This window comes from Halichoerus grypus, chromosome 1, assembly GCF_964656455.1.
Source record: "Halichoerus grypus chromosome 1, mHalGry1.hap1.1, whole genome shotgun sequence".
NCBI classification, from domain to species: Eukaryota; Metazoa; Chordata; class Mammalia; order Carnivora; family Phocidae; genus Halichoerus; species Halichoerus grypus.
The window spans coordinates 93,321,591-93,345,864 of record NC_135712.1 but is presented as its reverse complement, the minus strand read 5'-3'; the positions used below and the strand labels follow the sequence as shown (position 1 = coordinate 93,345,864).

The following is a 24,274-nucleotide window of genomic DNA, read 5'->3' as shown; positions in this document are numbered from 1 at the left end:
TATTATCTTCTGTTGGATTAACGCTTTTTCATCATGAAATATCCCTTTCTGTTTATAGTAATGCTTTTTGCCTTAAAGTCCTTATGTTAGATAATTGCTATGTAACAAATAATCTCAAGATTTAGTGACTTAAAACAACAAGATTTATAATGTCATAGTTTCTATGGGTCAGGAATCTAAGCATGACTTATCTGGGTCCTTTGCCCCAGAATCACATACAGGTGCTGGCAAGGACTGCTTTTATCTCAAAGCTTGACTGGGGAAGAAGCCGCTTCCACACTTACCTAATTGTTGGCAGGATTCTGTTCCTTGCACGTGGGCCTCTCTGTAAGGCAGCTTACAACAAAGTAGCTTGCTTTATTTCATCAGAGCAAGTAAGCAGTAAGATCCAGAGGGAGTGAATGCTAGCAGAACAGAACTCAGTCATGTCATTCTCTTTTATAGTTCCCAGTTAACCATATTTAAAGTCTGTATATTGCCTTATCTTCTTACCATTCTGTGCTTTCTTAATCTGCTCTAATCTGATTTCTTTCACTCCTCTTTATTTATCCTTGTTACCACATCGGATTTTTATTTCTAGATTTTTGTAAATGACCCTTCTCTTGAAAAATCATTCTCCTTCAGTTTCCATAATATTTTTTTTTTTTCCGATTTGTGCTTACTCGTTTTTCTTAAAATTTGCTCTTTGCTTTTCTTGATACTCTTCACTTGAGAAAATTCATACTTAATTCTTATGGGTACTTCTGTTGATTGTATGTGGAGGATTTTGCAGATATGTTTAAAAAGATTATCTTCGGTCTTCTCTATAAATTACCAGAAGCCTAAGTTTTTAGTTGTAAATGAATTAAAAGGCTAATTTTCTCATTGCAAAGGAGCCTTGGTACTGTGTAGAAAAAAATGTTTTCCATTAGTTAAGCTGCCTCATGCTTGTTTTCTGTCTATAGCTTCTAAAAATGTCTCTGAATGTGTCCTCCCATTAGTTCAGATGTCATATATCAAGCTTCCAGTAGACTCTTTAATCTTGATATCCCATTGTAGCTTGTATCTTCAGGATGAAAAAGGAAGCCTATTATCTCAACAGCTCTGTCAATCTTATCCTGTGTGCACACGTTGTTTTTCTGTCAGTAGTACCTCCCAATCTCCCGGTCATCAAAGTTAGTGTCATTTTTAAAATTCATGTATCTTCATTGCCTCCAGACCCAAAATTTGTCAGATCTTAAGATACCCTTTAACACTTCTCAGATGTCAACTTCCTATCACTATCCCTCTGACCTCAACTCATGAATTCATCCTACCTCTTGTGTAGTTAGATTATATCGTATGATGTAAGAAAAAACTATTAAGAACTTAAATCAGAAGATATTTTAAAATCATAGGTATAACCAGGTCTTAGAAATATAATGTATTATGCAAAATTCCTCTAGGTATAACTCTTTGATGTAAATGTTCTCAACAGGCAATGAATACCAGGGAAAGTGGCAAAGCTTCATCCAGTTTAGGTCTTCAGGACTTTGATTTGCTTCGGGTAATAGGTAGAGGAAGTTATGCCAAAGTACTATTGGTGCGATTGAAAAAAACAGATCGTATTTATGCAATGAAAGTTGTGAAAAAAGAGCTGGTCAACGATGATGAGGTAAGCACAATGATTTATTATTTCTGAACTGTTAAATTGGCTTAGGTGTACTATTTCAGAGAAAACCTCAATGTTTGTGTCTTATAATTTCAGTCTATTCTAAATATATGCTTCAAACAGATTACATAAGATAGATTTAATGTAATGTGATGATTACTAGATTTTTAAAAAATAAAAATCAAACCATATTATTATCAAGGGAAAGTACGGGAGCTTTGTAAAAGTTTTTTAGACCGTTTCATAATACTGAAAGATTTATTGGTGGTGTTTCTCTATTTGTATATAAGCTCTTGTTTCATGATTATCAGTGCTTTTGGTATTTAGCCTAGTTACTAATTGCGTATGTGGTAAATGAATTACTAAGAACAAATTTATCATAGTTTTGATGATAATTCAGTTTGACATAGATTTCTTCCATATTTTAAAATAGGATATTGATTGGGTACAGACGGAGAAGCATGTTTTTGAGCAGGCATCCAATCATCCTTTTCTTGTTGGGCTGCATTCTTGCTTTCAGACAGAAAGCAGGTAAGATTGAAAGATAATGGAATAATTACTGGGCTTTACACATTTTGGTATATTAGACAATGACAGCTGCTTTCTACTGTAAGCCTGAAGTGGAAGACGTGGAGATGGACACAACAGTACTATGCTTAAAATTTCCTACTACTCAGACTCCAATCAGTGACATCATTTTAACATTGGAGTGGCATTAGGAAATTACCCACTTTAGGCAAAAAAAAAAAAAAAAAACCAAGTCATAAATATCTCCAAGATTCTAGTTTTAGTACTTAAAGTTTCCTAAAGTTTAAGTAGAGGGAGAAATCCTAACTTCTTTACCTTAAGTGACAGTTGAAAATGACTTATCTTGCAAATGCTAAAATTGGGGTGAGAGTGAGAGGCTCTGGATTGCTAGTGGTACTACTTTCAAATAGAAGACACAGTTTACACAATTATGCTGGTTTATTTTCTTGTATCTTCTGTGATTAAACAGCTTTCGACTCCAACTACCCTTTGTTTCCACCAAATTCCTGGAATGTTTGTTAAGGGTAAATCTATAGAATGCTCTCTGTGTTGTAACTGGTCTCTGTAGTATTTAAAATGCAAAGTGACAGTGCCTTATTTTGGATCTTGGTTTCATGTGCTCTCTCCTGTATTTATTTATTTATTTTAAGCCTGACATGTAAAGTTCCTGGATTTAAGCCTTGCTGATTTTCTTTTCTTTTTTTTTTCTTAATTAAAAAATACTTTTTTTCTCCAAGTTTTTATTTAAATTCCAGTTAGTTAACATACAGTGTGATATTAGTTTCAGGTCTATAACATAGTGTATCAACACTTTCATACAACACCCCATGCTCCTTGCAAGTACCCTCCTTAATCCCTACCACCTCTGCCTCTGCCCACCTCCCCTCTAGTAACCATCAGTTTGTTCTCTAGAGTTAAGAGTCTGTTCCTTGGTTTGCCTCTTCCCCCCACCCCATATTCATTTGTTTTGTTTCTTATCTCTCCTGTGTTTTAGATTGTTCTTTGTCATAGAGTATGTAAATGGAGGAGATCTAATGTTTCATATGCAGCGACAAAGAAAACTTCCTGAAGAACATGCCAGGTAAATATGTACTGTTTGTGTTAGATTTTTGATGGAGGTGGGGCTGGGGGCGGGGGGAGGGTTGGGGGTAGGGAATGCTATGGGACTTTTTATGTGCCACTGGTTGAAAAGATTAGATAAATTATTTATTTTGATGCTAGTTTTTTGTAAGTCATGTAGGGGCTAAGCTAAAAGTTAGTTTACATTATAATATATATTAATATAAGCAGTTGAAAAGTATAAACAGTGTTAAAGGGAGAACCTTTAGTTTACTAAACCCAGTTATTTAAAAATACTTTGTCTATTCAACGTCCACAACTGAAATAATTGATGAATTTACATTTATTCATCTAAGGTTTGCAGTGATCTCTGACAGTTTTTCATTGATTCTTATTCATATATACTAGAGTAATAGAACAATTCCTTTTAAGCTATTATGTAATTCTGACTATTCTTCCTGTAATTATAATTTCTGAATTTTTCTGCCTTTGACTTTTTTTTTCTCTGATCTCATGCCTGTTGATAAAAAAGAGAAAAGATCATTAAATATTATTTACTTGTTTATTTTGTGTCTTTAATTTGATATTATTATATAAGACTGTAAATTGCTTATATGTTGGAGGAGTTAGGTGGGGAAGGATCATGGCCTTGGATAAGTTTAATTCATCTGTGCCATGTATTGCTTTGTTTTGTACTCAGAATTAGGAATAATCCTCACCCTTTTGTGTTCCATAAACGTAATGCCAAAATGAAGCATATGAGTTTGTATATGCATGTAATAAAGGTTAAAGATATTATTTTTATAAATACTTGTTTCATGGAAATCTTGCAAGGACGTTGATTATTTCTTGTCAAAAAGAGATAATATCCTTCAATCTTATAAGGTAGAAATTGTACTAATCTAATCTTGGACCAAACTATGTTTTGTTTTGTTAATTTCCTGTATTTAGTCTTTATTAAATGATCACCCTTTATAGCAAAGCCACAAATGATATTTCTAATTGTGACCATAGCCTGTATTTGTTCCTTGTTTGTTCAGTTGGACTTGGGGAAAGTAGTTTTTACTGTATTCAAGTGCCAGTTCTGGTTTTATTTCATCTTTACTTTTCTGGGAACCAAAGTGCAAAATAAAGGCTTAGGTTCTCTATGCATAGAATTAAGTAGCTGAGAAGGTATGTGTTAAGCACCTCGAACCATGATCATGGTAACATTCACCAAAGTAGCCATAAACCAACTTGGGTGTTTCGTTTTCATTATTCAGGTTAAAAGTTCTCATTATCACTAGTGAGTTAGTGGCAGTTCTAAAAAGCTCTTTAATATTAAATGGTATGGTTGTAGAATAATTTAATTCCCTCTCTAGAATTTTGGTATGGATTTTATAGTTTGAGTAGAACTTTTAGTATTTTTTCTATTCTAGACCAATCAGTGACTCTTAGCATTTGGGGAGAGCAGTTGTCTCTTAGAGAAGTGATGAAAGCTGTGGAAACCCTATAGAAGAGGTGTAAGTACTCATGTACATACAACTGGGCCTCTGGTTGTAGCAGCAGAAGTCTAGCCAAGGACCCAGATTAAGAACTTCTGTTCAAGACTTGCAAATTAATAATTTTATGAAAAGTATAAGTTTCATGTAGACTGGAACTTTTATAATTGTCTTTTGGGCTTAGATATTTTAAAGTGGTACTTCAATTTGTGTTTTGGTATTGTTTCTAAAAACATTGGGAGAAAAAAAATCTTTTGACATGATTTTGGTGTTTTCATTTGCAGGTGGGGGGGTAGGACTTCTAGAAACTTACCACAATTTAAAAATTTGAATCAAATGAGTTATTTTTCATTTTAGATTTTACTCTGCAGAAATCAGTCTGGCATTAAATTATCTTCATGAACGAGGGATAATTTATAGAGATTTGAAATTGGACAATGTATTGCTGGACTCAGAAGGACACATTAAACTCACTGACTATGGCATGTGTAAGGTGAGGGAAATTTCTAGTTAATCAGAAGATCTCAGCAGCTCATAAAATTGTTTTGGTAAAATAACAGTATTTAAAGTTGAGGAAATGACTGCTACTTTGTTTGGGATACTTTTTGGGATTTTAGCACAAGGACAAACATACATACTTTCTAACCATTTACAAAATTCCGTATTTTCTGTGAGTGTTATATGTACTATAATAAGAGTTAATTTCTTTTTATTGTCTGTAACTTTTTACCTTGAATGTTGTGATACTATAGAAGAAAATTTGGAAATAAAAATTGTCTGCAATCCCATGACTTTAGCATAACTACTTGCATGTCACCTTCCAGTCTTTGCCATTTAATTGTAACTCTTGATAATGCATTCAAGATTTTCCCAGGAAGTCTATCATTTTTTATATTTAAGGTTTAAATATCTGACATAAGGTACAGTAGAACAAAATAAGAATTTCAGTTACTGTCAGGACAATATCTTTTATTTCTTGGTACTTTATTCTTTTTGTAACAGTGTTTCATTTAAGGGTGGAGTGTTTTTGCACAAAATGTGTAGGGAGCTACTCTCCTTGTTAAAAGTAGCTGGGGCAGAATTATCCTCACACAGTAATATGGCAACAAGCAGGAGCGCCTGGGTGGCTCAGTTGGTTAAGCGACTGCCTTCAGCTCAGGTCATGATCCTGGAGTCCCTGGATCGAGTCCCACATCGGGCTCCCTGCTCGGCTCGGAGTCTGCTTCTCCCTCTGGCCCTCCTCCCTCTCATGCTCTCTCTCTCTCATTCTCTCTCTCGCAAATAAATAAAATCTTAAAAAAATATATATATATGGCAACAAGCATGTAAATGTATGAATTACACTCCCCCATTCACCTGAGGGAAATGCCTCCAGAGGTTGGAGATTATTTAAATGTTAACATTAAGACACTCTAATAGTATTGAAGATTTGACCTTATTCTCTGTTCAGCAACATTAGAAAAGAAAATCTTTACCTAAAGTGTTTTTGCTTTTAGGTACAAAACTCAGACATTTATCTTTTTTTTTTTTTTTAAGATTTTATTTATTTATTTATTTGAGAAAGAATGAGAGAGAGTGAGCATGAAAGGGGGGAGGGTCAGAGGGAGAAGCAGACTCCCTGCTGAGCAGGGAGCCCGGTGCAGGACTCGCTCCTAGGACTCCAGGATCATGACCTGAGCCGAAGGCAGTCGCTTAACCAGCTGAGCCACCCAGGCGCCCCTCTCTGTCACTTTTATCCCCCAGTGGATTTTTTTCTTATTTCAAAAGAAAAATGACAATAATATAAAAGTCTTATAATTTGTCAAAGGAAAATAAAGCTGAACCACAACAAAAAACCATGAAGAATGCTAACCTTGTTACAAAGTGTACACATTAAAACAATAATGAGGCTTCATTTTTGCATGTCAGATACTGGTTTTTAAAATTATAATAGTCTACTTACAAGAGTTTAAAGAAATGGGTATTCTCCTGTATCAATGGTGAATGTATGCATTGTTACAATCTTTTGGAAAGTAGTTGGTGGTGATGTATCAGAATTCTTAAAGATGTACAGCCATACTCTTTTATCTAGTACTTCTGCCTCTGGGATATTCTGAGTGAATATTTTGGTCTATGAGGAAAAGTTTATGACCAAAGTTTTTTATTGTAGTTTGTGATAAATATTATATATAATCTACATGGCCACTGGTAAGGAGAATGATTAGGGAAATTATGGCATGACTACAGAACAGACCATTATGAAGTCATTAAGATGTTTACCAAAAGTTCATAACAATGTAAAATGTTTATACTATCACATTAAATAAAGTTCTAAAGTAGAGCATTGTCTAATTCTATATGTGTTGTTCTGTTATGTAGCATTACACATTTATTTTGTTTACTTTTACATATTTTTTAAGTTACTATAATGGGCATGCATTACTTAAATAATGAAACTCATGAAAATGAATTGTCTTTCTCTTGCTTAATTGTATATTTAATATTATTTGTCTTGTTTTTAAACTATCTTTTTATTGTTGATTTCTTATTTAATTGCCTTGTGGCCAGCAAACGGTCTGAATGATACAGGTTCTTTGAAAATATATTGAGGTTTCCTTTGTGACTTAGCATTTGATCAGTATCCCACATGTACTTAAGAAAAAGATATATAATCTCTTGTTTCCATGCAAGGAGTCTCTCTGTCCTTCACTCTCTTTCTTTCCCTCCTCCCTTTCTCCTCACATGCACATAGATTATACATATTCTCTAAGTATGTATATTATATTTAGCTCTAGCTTTTGTCTAAATCTTTTTCTGCTTACTAAATTTTTTTTGTCTGTATATCATTTTCTGATATAGATGTGTTAAAATCACTTGTCATGATTGGGGATTGTATTATCACTTCAGGCTGCTATATCAATATACTGTAGACTAGGTGACTTAAGCAACAAACATTTATTTCTCACACTTCTGGAGGCTGGGAAGTCCAAGATCAAGGTACTAGCAGAACCAGTGTCTGGTGAAGGCACTCTTCATGGTTTGCAGATGTGTCTTCTTGTTGTATCCTCACATGGCAGAAAGAGAGAGAGGGAGCTCTCTTCTTCTTATAAAGATAACTAATTCCATCAGGATTAGGCTCCAACCTAATGACCTAATTACTTCCCAAAGGCCCCATCTCCCAGTGCTATCACATTAGGGCTTCAGCATATGAATTTTGGGGGCATACAAACGTTCATTCCATAGCAGGGATTGTGAAATTCTCCTAATTTATCTATTTTTTACTCTTTGTGTTTTGAGACTGTGTTGTTAGGTGCATGCAAGTTTGTTATAACTTTTTGGTGATTGTTCCATTTGTCATTGTGTAGTTTCTCTATTTATACACATTAGTATGTTTTGCCTTAATTTTTTCAATTGAAATACAAAACAAAAAAATTTATGCCTTAGGAAAAACAACCAGAAGGAAAACATCATTATGGCAGCAGTGCTTGTGTTAGGAGATGGGATATACAGTGCTTCTTTTCTTCATAAAATATGTTGATTCCTTTTACTCATACAAGTTAAATTTTTGTATTAAATTTTTACTTGATTATAAATTATTTCAAGTGCAATTTTTATCTTAACTGAACTCTACCAACATCTAATGAGGACAGGTTTTCTTTAAGCTATTTAGTGGCAACCTGTGATTTTAATAATATGGAAAACTGTGCTAGTGGTATTTTATTTAAGCTTAATATATTACCTATAGATGCTGAGCTTATATAATAGATGAAATAAAAGAGGTGAATTTAGAAGATAATTTTCTATCTTATTATATCTTTTTTTTCTTTTCTTTTTTTTATAAAAGGAAGGATTACGGCCAGGAGATACAACCAGCACTTTTTGTGGTACTCCCAATTACATTGCTCCTGAAATTTTAAGAGGAGAAGATTATGGTAATAAATAAATAGGTGGCATTTTAGCTATGTGCTAGATGGGTGGTTAAATGTGGTACCAATTGCGTTATATTATACTGTAGTATTTAAATACTAATCTTATTAATATAAACTTTCTTGATCCCCTTAAAACCTACATGAAAACCCTAGTATGAAATTGGAGACAGTAGGATCTTAGCAGTATTTGGGGGTACAGATTTGAATAATATTTTATTAATGGCAACACTAAAAGTACTAGGCACTAATATAAGCAGTTTACACATATTAATTAAGCCTCTCAATAATCCTAGGAGGTAAGCACTGTTAATTCCCATTTTACAGAAAGTTTAAATAACTTGCCTGAGGTCATACAGCTAGAAAGTGGCAGAGTAGGGATTTACATTTTAGCCATGTGACTCCAGAGTCATGAACCCCTAGAGGATTGTTCATATTTCCCGGGATGTTTCCTCCAGGAATCTGAAAAATGAGGGAAAGATTGACTGCTTGTCAGGAACCAGAGGATATATTTATCTTAAGAACACATTTGACTTCTTGGGTTCTGGCCCTCTGATTTCAGCAGATGTAAAGGAGGATGGGTACTTCTGGCAGCTGTTCATAATCTCATTCCAAGGTCCTTCAAGGATGTTTAATCAGCTAGCAGAAGATCAGGTTTCAGACCAATGAAAGTTATTCTCAAGTACAATTTAATTATATCCTCAAAAACAACATGTTAGAAACAGATCATGAGTCTGAAATTGCAGGCATATTTGGGAAAAGAAACTTATGTTTCATTTCCAATATTTTATTTTTTTAATTTATTTTTAAAGATTTTATTCACTTATTTTAGGGAGAGTGAGAGAGAGATAGCCTATGCAGGTAGGGGGAGGGGCAGAGGAGGAGGGAGAGGAAGAGGGAAAGAATCCCAAGCAGACTGCACTGAGCCCAGAACCCGACTCAGGGATCAAACCCATTCCCTGAGATCACGGCCTGAGTTGAAACCAAGAGTCAGGCGCTTAACTGACTCTTGGGTGTCCCTCCAATATTTTATTTTTCAAGTTATCTTTTAGGTACCTCCCCTTGTTGATAAGTGAATTATTCCTGTAATCTTCGGTGCCTACCATGATAGTTATAATGCATTTAGAGTTTAGTTTTCATTATGTTTATTTTTTCATTATATAATAAAATGAATCTCAAGTTAGTGACTTTTCAAGAATGCAGAATAGATAATTTGTTGCTTCAAAAATTTCTTTTTTGAAGGTTTCAGTGTCGACTGGTGGGCCCTTGGAGTATTAATGTTTGAGATGATGGCAGGAAGATCTCCATTTGATATTGTTGGAAGCTCTGATAACCCTGATCAAAACACAGAGGATTATCTCTTCCAAGGTAATTTACAGTATTTTACAGAGATTCTCTGTGAATAACCTATTCTAGAGCATGAATGAGGATGGCTCACGTTTTTACTTTGAGTAAGAAAAAGGAAAATAATTTGGACAGCGTACTTCTTAATATGTGAGTCTTCAATTAAAAAAAATATATCTTCCTACCTCTGTACTTTCAGTCCATTTGCCAACTACTTTCTCATACTCAAAAATATAACAAAGAGGTTCATTCAGATTTTATACCACAGAGATTGGAGGAAGGAATCCTGTGGCTAGAGAGGACAGTCTTTTCACATGGACCCTGTGAGTGCATAAGTCCAAGAACAATATGGAGAAAAAGTAGGGTACCAAGAATATAAGAGGATCAAAAGGTGAAAAAAAAAGGGCCCACGATTAGAAATACAAAGAATCGTACTAGATAAAAACAAGCAGACGCTGAAGTGATATATGTAATGTCTTATTTTTTCTGCTAGAATGCCTCATGCACCTCATAATAAAAATGTAAAGATGGAAGCCATGTAAAAGTTAAATATAATGCCATAATTTTATCTTTCTAGTTATTTTGGAAAAACAAATACGCATACCACGTTCTCTGTCTGTAAAAGCTGCAAGTGTCCTGAAGAGTTTTCTCAACAAGGTATAAATTGTATATAACAATCTTTAGTGGTTTATCTGTATATAAATGAAACTATAACTAGAGGTTCAGGCAGTGTAACATTCCAAAACATCAGAGTATATAATTTTTTCAGTTAGATCTGGAATTTGGCTCTTCACCAGAGGGCAATTTGACAGCATTAGATCCTGAGATGAGTTGTCCTTTCCATTTCGGCAATGTAATTCACCCCCAGCTATATACTACATATGGTGTTTTTAATGTAAATGATATATATCATGTACACAATTAGAGAAAAATTACAATCTTTGGGGATAGCCGCAATCGTACTTATAGCTCTATTATTCAGTTTTCTTTGGGTTATTAGTCATAGAATCTCATTACTTACTAAGTACTTGGCAGTAGTGTTTCCCATAGATTATCATGTCAAAAGCCCTAGATAAAATTCAGAAGAAATGACATGCTGTCATTGGTCTTAAAAAATCTGAAGACCATTCAATTATTTGTTGTGGTCAGTAGGTTAGAAGAGTTTTAGGACCTAAGATTATGATTCTGAACAGTTTTTACTCATAACACTTCTAACACCAAATGTGTAGGTTTTTTCCACACCAACAACCAATTCTCCCAACTCTCCAGACATAGTGGGGGTCCTACAATTCATTTTTTTTTCTGACACTAACTACCCAGAGTTACCATCAGATTCCAGGAGTTTAAGGGCTCAGTCCCACAAGACTGTCTTCACTTCAGATGCCAGTCACAAGTACTGAGTACCCACACTTCTGTGTGACTTGGTCACAAAATTGGGGGTTCCCACAACCCTCCCACTTCAGGTTCAGTAATTTGCTGGAACGGCTCACAGAACTCAGGGAGATAGTTTACTTACTATCACTGGTTTGTTATAAAGGATACAAATGTACAACCAGGTGGAAAGATACCCAGGGTGAGGTCCAGAGGGATCCTGAGCATGGGAGCTTCTGTCCCTGTGGAGTTGGGGTGCACCACCCTCACAGCACATGGATGTGTTCACCAACCCAGAAGCTCTCCAAACCCCAGGGTTCAGAGGGTTTTGTGGAGGTTCCGTGACATTGGCATGATTGATTAAGTCACTGACCATTGGTGATTGAACTCAATTTCCAGCCCCTCTGAAAATGAAAGTTACAACTCTAATCACGTGGTTGGTTCTTCTGGCAACCAGATCCCATCCTGAAGCTATTGCAGGCCCACCAAGAGTCACCTTACTAGCATAATAAGGTATAATCAAAAGGGACTCGTTATGAATAACGACACGTCTGTGACTCAGGAAATTACAAGGGTTTTAGGAGCTCTGTGTTGGGAACCTGGGACAGACCCCAGATAACGCTTCTTATTGTATCACAGTGATCTTGGCAGTCATAAATCTTATTTTAAATAAATTGTAGGTTAGAAAGTAGGTTGGTGTGCATTTACCTTCTAAGGTACATATAGATAAGATAATGATGAATTTTAATAGAATAAGTTGAAGCTTTTGAGTACTTTATATGAAGAAAGATTTAAAATGGAAATCTAAGTATTAACACACTGAGAAATGAAGGTGAGAGGTTTTAATATTAAATATCTTTTATTGGAAAGGAAAATAGTAACATGTTCTCGTTCACAGTAATGAATAAGCCATGACTTTTTATAAGTTGCAGCCCCTTCTCAGTCCAGTGGTTCACGTAATGGTTGTATCACTGTTGTATGCAGATTATGGTTTGTTGCTGTAATTGGGCATTGGGCTTTTAAAATGAGCCAAGAACAAACTTATAAAGTTTGGGGTTTGTATATTTTGACCAGCACTCTAATCTCTGCCAAAGAAATATCAGGGTGCTGCTCAAATGATTCTGCTGCTTTTCCTCCCATTTTCTTTAGCAAGGAGTAGTGACCTATGTCCACTATAATCACATGATAGCTAGAGAGAGCCATGAGGAAATCTTGTCACAAGCTTCAGATACTCATTTAAGTCTAGTGTTGTACTATGTAGAAATGAAAGGTAGACCATTCTGATTTCAGATACAAGGTATCATGTAATAGACACGAAACCCAAGTCACAAAGATGATTTCTTCTAAAACATGATATCCACCTACTTCTTGAAACATTTCTTCCCACCGTAGGACCCAAAGGAACGATTGGGTTGTCATCCTCAAACAGGATTTGCTGATATTCAGGGACACCCATTCTTTCGAAATGTTGACTGGGATATGGTATGTAAATTTTCATTGTTTTCTATGTTAGGTTTCATTATTATCTTGGGCCAAATTTTATTATCTTAAAAAAATGTTGAAAAACAAATATATCACAGCTTTAGTAACTTAAAACCACTCTCTAAAGTGCTTTTTTAAAAAGCTTTTAAAACAGTAAAAGCTTAGAATATTAATTTAATGGAGCAGGTTGTAATATTAGTAAGGCCTGCGTCAGTGTTCAGTTTTATAAATGGTTTCCATCCTTGTGAATACTGTAGAGCCATGGCTGAGAACTCACGGGGATAGGCCGAGGAGGCATCTGAGGGCAGAGGAGAAATGTAGAGGTGGAATTTTTCTGAGAATGTAGGCTTGAGCTGTCATCTAATATGTCTTTCCTAGATGGAGCAAAAGCAGGTGGTACCTCCCTTTAAACCAAATATTTCTGGGGAATTTGGTTTGGACAACTTTGATTCTCAGTTTACTAATGAACCTGTCCAGCTCACTCCAGATGATGAGTAAGTAATTCTATAGACTGAAATATTTCTAAAGTTCTTTGAAAGTTTCATTGTTAGTGGCTACACAGTGCTTCATTATGAGATTATAGTATACTTTACTTAGCCATTCAGTTACGGGATTATTTCAATCTATGAGACTCTTATAAATTATAACAACTGCCCTCTTCTACTTTCCCTTCCGTGCCTTATCTCGAATTCTCACGACAACCTTGTGAATCTACTTATTGTCCTCTTCATCTTACAGGCAAGGAAACTGAGGCTCGGAGAGGGGAAGCAGAGTTTTACAGTTGCCAGGCGGCTGCCAGGCAGCAGCGTCAGGATGCAAACCCCAGTCTGCCCAAGTCCCACGCACTTGCGCTGCCCTGGACTGCCCTGTTGTGCAGGCCGCCATCTTTGTCAGAGTCCCTGCGTGTTACCTTGAGATAGATGCCTCGAAAGGGTATTAGTCCAAGGGGATCAAATGTTTCAAGCTCTTGATATGTATTGCCTGATTGCTTTTTAAAAAGATTACATTACCCTACCAAGTCCAGCCAGCAGTGAGCTGACATATTTTTTATGTTTATGTTGAATCTTTTAAAAGTATGGTTTAGAATAATTTGGGGACATTTGATCATTTACCTGTCATTACAGATTCGTTCTCTGATCTCGAGGAGTCCCTTCCTCCTCGGCAGTATTTTTACTCACATCTTGTTAATTCCTACCACATTCCTCGTGCCAACTGTTCCAGACTGTCTCTACATTTTAGAAGCCTTCAGTCCTACCCCCACGACCCCCACTGTTAGTGGATCAGCCTTGCCTTAACCTTGACTGCAAGGATGGGGACCCCCGCCCCCCCCCCCCGGTGGGAGCTTGCTCCCTTTTCAGATCTCACCAGACCACCTCGAAGCTCACAATTGCTCTCTTACCTCCTCTTCCTTCTTCCCTGCGCTTGGGTGTCCCTCGCTTGCAGGGGGTGCCCCGTGGCCCTAACCTGTTTCCTTAGCTTCTGCCAGGATCTCATTTTGTTAGTTACGTCCATTCATCCACCCCTTTAATTTCTCTTTCCCTGCTGCATTTCTGCTACTTATCAACATGCCCAGAAATCCTAGTTTTTCCCCTGAATCTTAGCACATCTTTGAACCATCACATTTTCTTCCTTCATTTTTTCAAAATAGTTAATAGAATCTCCTGGTAAAAGAGAAATAGATAAGCAGTATCTCTATCAGACTCCTTGAGAATAGTCAACGTTGATTGGGGCTTTCTTACTACCGGCACTTTAACTCCTTACAGTTTAACCTGTTCCTTCAGCGTCTGGAGGTTGAATTGACTTGTTAATTTCTGATTTTTAAAGCGTATTCTGATCAGTCCTCATCTCATGTCTGTACAGCATTTGGCACTCACGGCCTTGCTTTGTTGGCACTACCCCTCCTGGTTTTGCTGCATCTGTGTGACCACTTGTCACCCCTCTTTCCCTGTCCCCGTTGAGACTGGGATGTTCCACAGTTCCGTTCATGACAGCCTTCTCTTTGCTATATGCAGTTTGTGCCTTGGGGAGTTCAGCCAACCCCACAATATTGATACCAGCTATTTAAATGACGCCCGGCTAAATTGGGAAACAGTTGAGCAAAAGGCAGTGTACTAAGTACTAGACATTCAAAGACGATTAACATGTAGGTGGGTCTCACAAAAAGCTTACTATTTACTAAAGGAGAGAGAGGTGTACCGATATAATTACTTCCGACAGCGTCTTGTATCAGAAGGAATACCAGATTCAGTCAGAGACAGGGATTTGGGTCCCGACACCACCTCGTACCAACTGGGTAACCTGGGTTTGAATTTCCTTCTTTCTTTTTTTTTTTTTTAAGATTTTATTTATTTGACGCAGAGGGGGAGAGAGAGCACAAGCAGAGGGAGAAGCAGGCTCCCCACTGAGCAGGGAGCCCGATGCGGGGCTCGATCCCAAGACCCTGGGATCATGACCTGAGCCAAAGGCAGACGCTTAACGACTGAGCCACCCAGGAGCCCCTGGGTTTGAATTTCCTAACTTCTCTGAGCCTGTTTGTTTTCTTACTGCCTACGTCACAAGGCCACTGTGAAGAATAAATGAACGACGGTTCTGAAGCACCTAGCCTCCACCCAGTATCTCTTCTGAGCTGCATTTCTGTCTGCTTGTGTAGACATCTCCCCTAGGTCGTCAGATAAGCACCTCAAACATACGAAATCTAAAATACCTTTAGTAACGACTCTTGAGGTGCCTAGCTGGGTCAGCCAGTGGAGCTTGTGACTTGATCTCTGGGTCGTGATTTCGAGCTCCATGTTGGGTATAGAGATTAAAAAAGAAAGAAAGAAAAGAAAAGTAATGATTCTTTATGGTCTCTTTTTCTGTTGTTCTCAATCAGTTCCTTGTTTTTATTCACCCTTTTCTGCTCATTATGCCATCACGTATTCGTTCAGATTCAAAATGTCCGTGATTATTGACTCTTCCTTTTTCTTAACAAACTATAACATACTCAGCTGCCAAGTCCTTGTCTCTTCTCCCTTTATTTCATTGCTCGCATCAGATCCTTCATTTCCATTCCCATTGCCATGAGTCTAGTTCACATCTCTTTTATTTATTTATTTATTTATTTATTTTTTTAAAGATTTTATTTATTTATTTGAGAGAGAGAGAATGAGAGAGACAGCACATGAGAGGGGGGAGGGTCAGAGGGAGAAGCAGACTCCCTGCCGAGCAGGGAGCCCGATGTGGGACTCGATCCAGGGACTCCAGGATCATGACCTGAGCCGAAGGCGGTCGCTTAACCAACTGAGCCACCCAGGCGCCCTAGTTCACATCTCTTTTAGATCATACCCAGAATATTACACCATCCTCCTCATTGGGCACCTTCTTTGCTTTGCCACCCATTCCACACATCTCAGTAGCACCCCATTGTCGGAAGCCTCCAGGAACCTCCTGCTTGCCTAGCAGATAAAATCTGTCCCCTTGGCCAGCAGTGCTGGCCTCCCACCGTCTCCTGCCTGACTCCCCGGTCGTCTCTCCCTGTGCTTTAGCACAGATGCTGTGCTCTGACCAGTCTCCGTTACCGTGCGTTCTCTGGTAGAGTGCTCTGACCTTCGCTCATGCCGCTCCTCTGTCAGCACCCTTCATTTTTACGTACGGGAGTCTTCTCCATCTTTCTGAGCTACCTCAGATGCAGCCACATCTTCGATGAATCAAGGTGAACCTCTTCCGTGTAAATGGCACCAGCTGCTTTGAGCTAGCCATTACCTTCCTTCCAGATCATCTGTCATTTGACATGCTTCTGTTCCTGTGCTTTCAACTCAAATAAATTACTTGCATTTTTCTCAGACCCAACATCATCTTTCATAATTCCGTTTGGTAAGTGTTTATACAATGAATGCTGGCATTCTCGATTTCTCTAACTAGAAGTCACCACCCCCCCCCCTTTTTTTTTTTTTAGAACTGTGGTTAGATCAGGACTTAGCTGTCCTGTATGAAATTTAGCAGGTACTGCTTTCTCTTGTAGCTTTTCATTATACGAGATACCTTCCCTCCTTAAAGGAGGGGACTATATTCTGTGTGACTTTGTGCTCTGCAGTACGGTGTGTGCATTTAAGTATTAAAATATTCAATAGTACTACTCTTATTGCATATTAAAGTAGAAGCTTAGTGTAGCAGAATGCCAACGTCTCTACTACCTCCCTGCAGTATCTGCTCCTTATTTCAGGTCTGTGTACCTGTCCCTATTGCCTTTTCCTTTCAGTTAACTTCTCCTGGGCCTTGTCACCATCTTCCTGTTGAGGTGATGACTAAATTGAATGCTAATTCAGACCTGGATGTTTACCTATAAATACGAATGTTCAGGTCAAAAGTTAAAATTAACTAGACTTGTGACAGTTTGTGACTTTTTTATTCCTAGCCTTCAATTTTGGACCACCTTTTAGTTCCAAACTTGCCTGTGGGATTGTTAGTCTTCTTTTATTTTCAGTATTCTTGATTCTTCTAGAAAATGTTTCGGAACTAATCTAAACACTTAAGAGATTTTTTTTCCCCATAATCTATGTAAATTAGCCTTATTTTTTTTGTTTTTTTGTTATTTTTTTTTTCTAAGATTTTATTTATTTGACAGACAGCACGAGCTGGGAGGGGGGGCAGAGGGAGAAGCAGGCTCCCCACTGAATAGGGAGCCCAACATGGGACTCAATCCCAGAACCCCAGAACCTCATGACCCGAGCAGAAGGCAGACGCCCAACCAACTGAGCCACCCAGGCGCCCCTGCTTTTTTTTTTTTTTTCATTTTATTTTACCAATTAAATAAAAAGTTGAAGAAATCTAGATTATGAAAATTAATTTATTCTTCTCTCAACAGTGACATCGTGAGGAAGATTGATCAGTCTGAATTCGAAGGTTTTGAGTACATCAATCCTCTTTTGATGTCTGCAGAAGAATGTGTCTGATCCTCATTTTCCAACTATGCATTTTGCTTGTGTTGCCATTTAATGCATGAATAAACTTGTTACCAGCCTGGATACCATGAACCATTTTATATTTTTCACCTACAAAAAAGCACTCAATATCTTCTGTTATTGGCTGTAAGAGTCAATTATTACATCTAACTATGAAAAAGAAAATGAAACTAGTTTCCAGACAGTCGTGTCAACACTTAACTATACTGGTAATCCAGCAGCCTACTGATGAGTAATGAAGTTGTCCTTTTGTTTAAAGGAAATACTTACACTGCTTTTAAACAGCATATCCGTTGCATTAAGGCACCTGGTGGGATTACGTCGTAAGCCTCCCGTGATTTTTTTGTCATTCTTCATTCACTTCATCTTGAAGTGTTTAATTTTGATATAAAAGAATAATTCAAAAAACAACAATTTATTATATTACCTATTACTTTCTGAGTTGTGTTTAAAAATTCAGTTGTAAATTTTATTGCCTTGGATAATTAAATTATTGATTTTTAAGGCAACAGTTATTAAACTGGTAATAAAAGATGTCGTTGCTTGCTTAGAATTAGGGATACAAATTCTCCTTGAGGGAAAAAACGGGCATATTGTATTAAGTATCAGATTCCAAATCATTAGCTGTTTTTGAAAAACTGATTAGAGTGATTTCTTTAGTATATGGGCATTAGCTTCTGAGCTTACCCCTTTAGCCAGAACTTTAACTGGAATGTTAATAAATGTCACTCAAAGAGCCCAGGATGCATTTGAATGTAGCATTTTTCAGTATATAGAAAGGAAAAAAATAGAAATTTAAAATAGATACCAAAAAGTAAGATTGTGAGATTTATTTCCTTATTAGCAAATCCCACAGTTATTTTTTGTGATTTGATTTAGATAATAAGGAAGCAGTCATTAGCAGACTTGTAAAAGCATTCCATTATCCAGTGGAGACAGAACGTATGCTATTTTTTCCTTATAATTTAGTATACAGAAAAAGTATTTATCTTCCAAATAGTGTCTTAACCATACTCACTTAAACATACTCACTTCTTCACCAAAGCCCCATTATCCATACTTTTGGACCCTGCTTATGGAGTCTTCAGTGAAATTTTAAAAAATAAGGTACACATGAATAAATATTAAGGACATGCACGTACATACCCCACAGTTCCAGCTCCTTAAGTGAGTTTTTATTAAGTAGGTAACACATGTAAAAAGCGGAATACATTTCAGGGGCAGAGTTCTTCAGATTATTTTTTATTAATATTAGTGTTTAGCAATTTATTATTTAAAGGGATGCCAATGATAGCATCTGTTTATTTTGAATATTTTTTTTAATATAAAGGGATGTAAAAAGTAACCATAATCATCTAAGTTACTGTCTAATCTTAGTAAAATTGAATTTTGGGGAAAGCTATCTAGTCTTAAATTTAGAATGATTTAAAATTTATAGGCATTTAATAAATTATCTCTTTTGGATGCTACATTTTATTAGAAATGTAATTTTTCTGAAGTTTCTGGCCATATACTCATTTTTCTTGAAATAACTAAATCTGAAAGCAATGAAAACCTCAAAGGAAAACGTTTATATACATTCCCATGTTTATGTAACAGGTATATATGTTTTTCTTAATACCTGAAACTTGTTTAAAGAAACAGAATTCACTGCAAACCATAAACTCATAGAAAATTCTGACATATCAGAAATATATTTATGATCTTGCTTTTAAGTGGTACTGTTTCCCTAGGGCATTAGTTCTCAAATTTTAGAATGGGGAACAATCACCTGGGACATTTGTTTAAAATGCACATTGCTGGGCCACCTTAGAATTCTTTTGGGTCTTTGGACCTTATTTTGAGAAACACTTTCTTTGAGCTATTCTTTTATTTTGTCCTGTAGTTATATATTAGAATATTCATGATAAGTGTTGAGAAAGGGGTAGGCAGTGAGTTACTATCTTATCTACAATTTTAAATAAATTTTGAATGACTTCTTCAAGTTAGATATCTCCCGTCCCCCCAAAATCCCATCTATTTTCTATCAGTAATGTTACAAATGATGAACATTTTTCTGTGATGAGGTTTTAACCATTATTCAGGGTGGTCTTTTGTTTTTAAATATTTTTTTTAACTAATAAGATTTACCGTGTATATTTTATACAAAATTGCATTACAAATATGTTTTTAATTGTGTTCTGTTTTTTGTAGTTTTTAAGTGCCATGCCAATTCCTTTTATATTATATAGAAGTTCTTTCAAAATACTCAACGGGAATAAGGCAGTTGACAGAATGGTTGGAATTTTGGTGTTCTAAGAAAAAACGTATTTTGCATAAGCATGTCTGTGGTCAGATCATTTTATGTGTATGCAGCCTGAATTGCATATCAGGTATTATGCTTGTTTGGTACCTGTATATTTACTTTTTAAATTTTGTTCTGCTTTGATTTTTGTCATGTAGAATACTGCCTTGGTCATCATAATGTAATCTGTATTTGTGTACCCTTTTTTTACTTTAAAATCTTTAAATAAAATGTTTAATACTCATCAAGACTGGAACAGGTTTAATATGTAGCATTTCAGAAATTTGTGTAAGCACAGGGTGCATCAAAATTTGTTCAAGGAGGAAAGTAGAAATTTTAGAGTTCGGAATTTTGCTTTATTTAAAGCAGCATTCTGGTAGTACTAATGCCATATCACAGACATTCATTCATAAAATATCGTTCAGTGTATTTTTAAACTCACTCTTCTATGCATCCCTGCTTATTGGAAAACAAATTAGTAAAAAAATCAGCTGTGAACATAGAGCATTTTAACTAGCTTTGAAACTGAAGCAAATTTAAACAGATTCAGAACAGGTTATTCCCAAATTATGTTGTACAGTGACCTAAAGTTCCAGAACTTCTCCTTTCTCGGATGTATCTGGTGTCTATAAATAAAAGGTATGAGCCTGGCGCCCCACACTTAACAAACCTCTTTACCATAACTTAATATCTCCTTCCCTTCACCAGAATAAAATCTTAAGTGCCTTTTTTTCTCAGTGGACTTCTCAGAGAGCTAGTGCTTATATATTAAAACCACCAAAGACTGATTTCCTGTGTCTTATTTTTTTAAAGATTTTAAAGTAATCTCTACACCCAACGTGGAGCTCAAACTTACAACCCTGAGATCAAGTCACACACTCTACCAACTAAGCCAGCCCCACGCCTCCTGCGTCTTATTTTATCCGAATTTCAATTCTTCCTTAAAATGGAGTTATAGACAGTATTAAGCTCTGCTCAAGCTAGCCCCTGTATCAAGTCATAAATTTGATTGTTTTCTTTGAAATAGTAAAATCCCAAAGCAGAGTCCAAAGAGGAGTTTGAAGCTCTAGGGAAATTGTGCGGTAAGGCGACCAGTTTCTCCCTGGTAAAGCCAATCTCCAGTTTTTAACATTCAGCAGCTTGGTTTCTGGACAACACCCAACAGTGAGTTGTTTGGTATATTGATGGCCTGTATCTCCCTAGATTTACCCTCCTCTGCCCTAGCACTTAAGGGATCAGTTAAGACCCAGATAGTCCGAGTAGTTGGTATCTATAGTTTACTGTTCCAGAATATACTGTAATTTACTATGCACGGCACTAAAAAAGAATCTCTGGCCTTGGCATTCAAGATAGAGCATGGACACGCTGAGAAAGATGTTCATGTCTACAACAAATAGTCCAATGATAGGAGCCAAATAAATGCAATAAAATCTACAGGATGTGGTCCTAATAGTTTATCAGCTTCACAATGAAACTTGTCTGAGTTTTACTTGACATCTGTATGTGATTTATGCTAGACATTTTCAGATGTAGATTCCACAAAGCTTTCAGACTTCATAGATACACAGTAAGAATTCATTTATATACACTAAGAATCCATATATATACATATATGCACTTGTATATTTACATTTGATTGTTTTTGGCTCTTGTGCCCAGAAATATGAATGGGAATGGGAGACAAAATTGTTAAATGCTTCTGCTTAGATTGGATTTTGTACAATTCATCTTTGAAATTTACGATGAAAATGAATCCGGCTCGGAATTTGAGAGTGATTTCCGGCAGTCAGTCCACCTTCATGTAGCAATTTGTGCCTTACTGGCATTAACATGATTTTTACTCTAATTACTATTCTTAATGTTTTTATTGAAGAAAATGAAATTCTAATTTTTCTAAGAGTTAAGTGATTACTTGGTGTGATCTTTTATAGGATGTCTGAAATTTAAAACCCATGCCAGATGGATTTGAGGTTTGAGAGAGCTTTAGCTTTTTTTTTTTTTTTAAGATTTTATTTACTTATTTGACAGAGAGAGGGAGAGCACAAGCAGGGGGAGTGACAGGCAGAAAGAGAAGGAGAAGCAGGCTCCCCGCTGAGCAGGAAGCCCAATGTGGGGCTCAATGTGGGGCTCAATGAGGGGCTCGATGAGGGGCTCGATCCCAGGATTCTGGGATCATGACATGAGCTAAAGGCAGACGCTTAACTGACTGAGCCACCCAGGCGCCCCAAGAGCTTTAGCTTTTCATTGACAGTTTAGCTGATCAGAAGCAAATTCTAATTATATAGGAAAATCCGTTAGAAAAGAAAAAAGCCAGTTGAAAAGCTCTACCAAAATCCATGAAAAATTAGATGCTTTTTTTTTTTTTCCATAAAAGGTAAGTGCTGGGTTTCTAGAGGTAGTGACACGGAATGAGATTTAAAACTTACATGATATAAACTGTCTGCAATGTGGGTGGCTATACTTGGTGACTTTTTACATTATTCATAACCTATTTAGGGGAAAATCAGGCAAAGGTAGTTAAGTACAGGAACCTATTTTAACTCACATTTTATGGCCTTTTACAGAACATTTTCTTTCTAAGCCAAATTTTTTTCTAGGCACTCTAGGTTTTTATTTAAAAGTCAGGTTTTTAAATTTAAGGATCATGAAAGGATGTGCATTTGTGAACAGTTCGAAAGTTTACCCAGTTTGAAACAGTATTTCAGTGAGGAAATCTAAGTCACTGTGGCAAAGACTTGATATTTTGCTAAATTATTCCTTCTTTAAGTTTAAATTTTTAATTATATTTATCGGAGGCGTTACAATGTGTCTAGCACTCTGTCAATTCCGCAGGATTTAGAAACATTATGAAGAATTTTTTGTGATCCAAAGAATAAATGCGTTCAGAAAAGTTGACGTAAGTTCAAAAGAAAAGTCTGTGTGCATGTTGTCCCTTTAGGTAGGGGATATTTCCTATGATTAAAATAAAGTTAACATTCTCCCCCAGGCAGTGAGGTCTGAAACACATGGGAGAGAGAGACAGCCGTATATCCGTCTCTCAGAATGGTGATTCTCTTTGCTTTACCACCACCAGGGGCCAGTCTGTTGCTGTAATCAAGGTCAGAGTTACCAGCACCTTAGCCCTCTGGAAGAGGCAGTACGTTCACTGCAGGCCAGTGAACAAGAGGTTCCAGGATTTCATTGGTGCTAAACATGTGTATTGTGAGTTTACAGAACTATCAGAAATCAACATTTGAACTGCTCCTCTGTGGGAAGTCTCAAATATGTTATCTGGGAGGCTGGTAAGTTTTCAGAGAAGTGCTTTGCCTCCTGGTGTCAGAACTTTTAGATCTATTCAACACAAGTGAGGACCTACTACGTGCCAGGCACTGGGGATATATCAAGCAAGAATTTCGTCATATCATATCTCATGCTTCCCCTCTATGGAGGGTACCTTCCGCTGAAAATAAAACCAGAGCTGTTTTCAGCCACTTAAATGTTGAGAAATTCAGTGAAAACAAAATCCAAGAAATGGCCCACATTCTTTAGTTGTGGAACTTTCTAAATCAAATATTGGGTGGCATCACAGATTTAACCCATGAATGTTTATAGACCCTCAGATTGTCCATTAAAAACATGATTCAGAAGAATTTTGACTCTGTTGCTATTTCAAAAACACTAAACACTTTTGTACTGGAGGTAAATGGTTGAAAGCATCAGTTTGCCAAGAAAAGGCATTTTCTTGTTAATCCTGTTGAAAATTAATTTCCACCATGCCTCAACTCCAGGCAGGTATTTACTTCATTGCCCAAAATAACTGATTGTATGATGTGCGTAAGTTGCATTAAACAACCTCACACCTTCTCCTTCACAACTTTTCATCAACAAGTTTTTTTAAGACTGGTTGTGTTGTTGATGCCACTTTATAATCTGCACATTGTAACTTGGTAGTAAGAGTAACTAGGAAGTATGATATCCGTCCACTTGCACAGTATTCTTAAAAGTATAAGAATTCCTTTTTGTTTTTCAAAATAGTTTTTAAAAAAGCTTGTACTTTAGAATGAGGCCTGGCATTTTTTTGGGTTTTTTTTTGTTTTGTTTTGTTTCTTCGTTTTTTTTACTTCTGTTTGATTTTCAGTGATGCCAGAGGAAGTTACATTTCCCGAAGAAAGTTGCTCCTCCGTGTTGGGTCCACCCAAAAAGGAATATTATTTATGGATTTTAATAGCCGACGTGGGCCAGGCATATGCTAAACATTTTGCATTCAATCC

At 36.5% G+C, this 24,274-nt stretch overlaps 1 protein-coding gene across 2 annotated transcripts in view; it reads left to right on the top strand.

Moving 5' to 3' along the window:
* Positions 1–20,268, top strand: part of PRKCI (protein kinase C iota) — a 68,449-nt gene extending 48,181 nt beyond the window's left edge. For both annotated transcript variants that reach the window (XM_036118360.2, XM_078069341.1), the window contains 10 exons: positions 1,457–1,633; positions 2,064–2,161; positions 3,153–3,239; positions 5,056–5,191; positions 8,522–8,609; positions 9,846–9,971; positions 10,525–10,604; positions 12,711–12,800; positions 13,179–13,294; positions 17,644–20,268. In XM_036118360.2, the coding sequence (XP_035974253.2) occupies positions 1,457–1,633; positions 2,064–2,161; positions 3,153–3,239; positions 5,056–5,191; positions 8,522–8,609; positions 9,846–9,971; positions 10,525–10,604; positions 12,711–12,800; positions 13,179–13,294; positions 17,644–17,731 (1,086 nt within the window). In that variant the 3' untranslated portion in view covers positions 17,732–20,268. The remainder of the gene's footprint in view (positions 1–1,456; positions 1,634–2,063; positions 2,162–3,152; positions 3,240–5,055; positions 5,192–8,521; positions 8,610–9,845; positions 9,972–10,524; positions 10,605–12,710; positions 12,801–13,178; positions 13,295–17,643) is intronic.
* The last annotated feature ends 4,006 nt before the right edge of the window (positions 20,269–24,274 follow it).